The sequence below is a fragment of the Crocuta crocuta genome, unplaced genomic scaffold (assembly GCF_008692635.1).
Source record: "Crocuta crocuta isolate KB4526 unplaced genomic scaffold, BGI_CrCroc_1.0 scaffold234, whole genome shotgun sequence".
NCBI classification, from domain to species: domain Eukaryota; kingdom Metazoa; phylum Chordata; class Mammalia; order Carnivora; family Hyaenidae; genus Crocuta; species Crocuta crocuta.
The window spans coordinates 2164675-2167918 of NW_027529647.1; the positions used below are offsets into that span (position 1 = coordinate 2164675).

The 3244-nt window shown below is 65.3% G+C and overlaps 1 protein-coding gene across 1 annotated transcript in view; it reads right to left on the reverse strand.

Moving 5' to 3' along the window:
- The window catches only part of KREMEN2 (kringle containing transmembrane protein 2), a 9807-nt gene that overhangs the window by 1321 nt on the left and 5242 nt on the right, over positions 1-3244 (reverse strand). Inside the window, 4 exon segments of the mRNA XM_077762765.1 lie at positions 252-405; positions 606-730; positions 831-922; positions 2080-2318. Of these exon segments, the coding sequence (XP_077618891.1) occupies positions 252-405; positions 606-730; positions 831-922; positions 2080-2318 (610 nt within the window).

Genomic DNA, 3244 nt, shown 5'->3' on the forward strand with positions numbered 1-3244 from the left:
CCTCCTCGAGCCCGGTCCTACTCCCTCCGCGAACTGCGAATCCTCTCCCAAGTCCCGCCCTCAACTCCAGGCCCCGCCCCCGACGCCGGCTTCGGCCCCCCCGCTCTCCACCCAATCCCCTTCTCGGGCCCCGCCCCCAGGGTACGGCCTCCCGCTCCCAGATTCCGCCCCCACAGGGGCGTGGCACCCCCTGTCCCACCCAGACCGCCTCCCCTCACCACCCAGTCCCCTCTTCCCCGCCCACTCCTCACCTTCGTAGATGCCCAGACGCCCGTCGCCGCCGCACAGCTGGCCCGGGTGGCCGAAGCAAATCTGGTCGCAGTCGGTAGCTGGGGCCGGGCGTCCCCGGTCCAGGTCGCTTTCAGAGCCACAGAAGCAGGCATAGCCAGCCTCCACGCCCGCCAGCTGGGGGCACAGACCGGGTGACCCAGGAGGCAGCGGTTGGGGAAGGGGTGGGGTCTAGGGTCAGGGTCCTAAGTGGGAATCGGGTAGTAGGTTGCAATATCAGCATCAGGGTTTGGTGTCAGAGTGGGAGTTGATTTGGGTCAACTGTCACCCGAGGTCAGGGGTCACTGTTTTGAGCCAAAGGTGGGAGGGGGCAGTACCTGGTAGCCCTTCATGCGGCAGAAGCGAAGGCACACCTGGACCGTGAGCTTCGTTGAGGTCCCGCTGGGGCCGCTGAGAGCCGGGGGTGCCCCCGAATCCACGAAGCAGCCCAGATACCCGGGCACTGAGGGGGCGGCAGAGTCCGGCTTTGTCTGGTGCCGCCAAAAGAGAACCGCACCCGGGCAGCCCAGCGTCCCCAGCCTTGTCCAGCCCGGCCCACTCACTGTGACACGTGGGGATGTCGCAGTAGCGCCAGTAGATGCCCTCCTCTGTCTCGGCTACATAGCACCACGGTTGCACGTCACCGTCCGGGTTCCTGCCGGTGGGGGTGAAGCGGTCTGAACCCCCACAAGCGCTGCAGGCCCCAGGCCCCACCCCACAGCCTTCCGCAAAACGGCCACCGTGCGTGTTACAGCTGGTTTGTGTGTTCCTCTCCATTGTCGCACAAATTCTCGTTTGTCCCCCCTGTTTGTGGATGTCAGATCCAGAGGGGCTGGTGCAAAGCCCTTAAGGGGCACCCAGCGGGCTCAGTCGGTTAAGGGACGCACCCTTGGTTTCAGCTCAGGTCTTGATCTTACAGTTTGTGAGTTCAAGCCCCAAGTGGGACTCTGCGCTGTCACCAGGACCCTGCTTAGGATTCTGGCTCCCTCTCTCTCTTCCCCTCCCCTGCTCTCTCTTCTCTCTCTTTAAATAAATAAACAAACAAACTATTCTTTAAAAGGGGGACTGAGGGCGTATTCTGGGCTTCAGATGTTGCTAGACATGACTTTATACATGAGGACTTTGAAGCCCCCTCAGTGTTGGTGAGGCCCAACCCCGCCTTGGGCCACTGCCACCTCCCTTGCCTCGGAACCTTGCTTTATCTTTAAAAAAAAAATTTTTTTTAATGTTTTATTTATTTCAGAGAGAGAGCGTGAGCAGGGGAGGGTCAGAGAGAGAGGGAGACACAGAATCTGAAACAGGCTCCAGCTCCAGCTTTCAGCACAGAGCCTGATGTGGGGCTTGAACCCACGAACCCTGAGATCATGACCTGAGCCGAAGTCGACACTTAACCGACTGAGCCACCCAGGTGCCCCCTTGGGACCTTGCTTTAAAGCAAAAATGGTGGTCCTGAGCTTTGTGGTGCCTCCGGCTCTGCTTGCTCCCGGCGGCTTCTGACAGTAGTTGTGGCTCTGAATCCCCAATCCCTCCGTTGCCAAGAGTAGAGCCCCTCAAAGAAGTTGTACGGCAGNTGGCCTGAGGCTCTGCAGAGTTTGGGGACCTAAGGCGGGCCTGGAGCCCCAAAATGTTCCGAGCGGCCAGCCCGCCCCCAGAACGGGCTACGCCCGGTCCCTCGCCTAGGTTCGGCTCCCAGACCCTCGGGGTGGCCCTTGCGTCCGCACCGCCGAGACCTCCGTCCCACCCACACCCAGGCCCTGCCCGCGGCCCACGCCTGCGCCCAGTCCCGCCCGCAGCGCAGGCCCGGCCGCTCACCGGCAGAAGTTGTGCGGGCCCAGCCCCCAGCGGCCTTGGGGGTCGCTGGCGCTGCTGTAGCTGTGCTGCTGCGTCTGGTCCCAGAAGAGGCACGCGCGGCCAGCCCCGCGCGGCCCCGTGCGGTTCTGGTGGCCGCGGTAGTCGGCGCNCTCCGGGGGCTTCCAGGCGACCTGGGGGCGTTCTCCTCTGACAGTCTGTTCTCGCCCCGCCGAGCCGCGCTCTCCGTCTGCGACGGTGAACTGTCCCCCGCGAGTATTCGCCTTCCAGGGCTTCTGCCCCTCGACCCGTCTCTCTGGCCCTGTGTCCCCTCCGGGGGTGTCCCCGAGGTTCTCTGACCAGGGGCGCTGTCTGTCACAGCCTCTCAGTGCTGGGGGCTTGGTTTCGCTTCCACACCGGTCCCTCCCGCTGCGCCTCGCTCTCCCTCGCTCAGGTCTCTAGCTCTGGCTCCTACCCCCCTCAGTCCCTCTGTGGGTCCCTCCCCCCGGGGCCCCTCCCTCCCCACTCNTCTCCTCTCCCTTCCCCTTCTCGAAGTCCGCGCAGGGGCTAGGGGTGTGCGGAGGAGGAAAGGCCAGGCTGGTGGGCAGAAGGACCCCCGTGGGGGTGATCCACGACCCTCTCCATAGGCCACACGCCCCTGGGACACCCCAGAGTCTCCTGCTCACAGGCACCCTAGAATTAAGCGCACGCAAGCATTCCCAGCGAGTCCCCCGTACAGTGTGAGATGCCCACGCACGCGCTCTTTCCGATCCTCACGCCCGTCTCCCCGGGTACCGCGTGGCTCTGGCTGGACGGAGGCAGTGCCACTCCCTGCCCCACGCCCGCGAGACGGGCGCGATGGTGGGCGCTCGATCCCGGACAGGCAGGGGCAGCTGGCGTCTGGGGAGGAAGGCAGCTGCGCCCCTGGTCCCAGCCTGTCCCCTCCTCTCTTCCCCCTTCTTCCCGTAGGACCCCCAGCTCAGGCCCGCCGGAGCCCTCGCAGCGCGGTGGAATTCCCCCAGCGGAGCCCCCCCCAGCCCCAGCCCGGCGGGGGAGGGGGAGGGGAGCAGGCCCAGGCAGGCGTGGGGGGAAATTCCCCGCCCCGTCCCCCGGGCCCAACTCCTCGCAATCCTCTGATCTCCCAGCGCCGCCCGCCGGCTGCCCCCAGGGCTTGGGGGGAGGCCAGCAC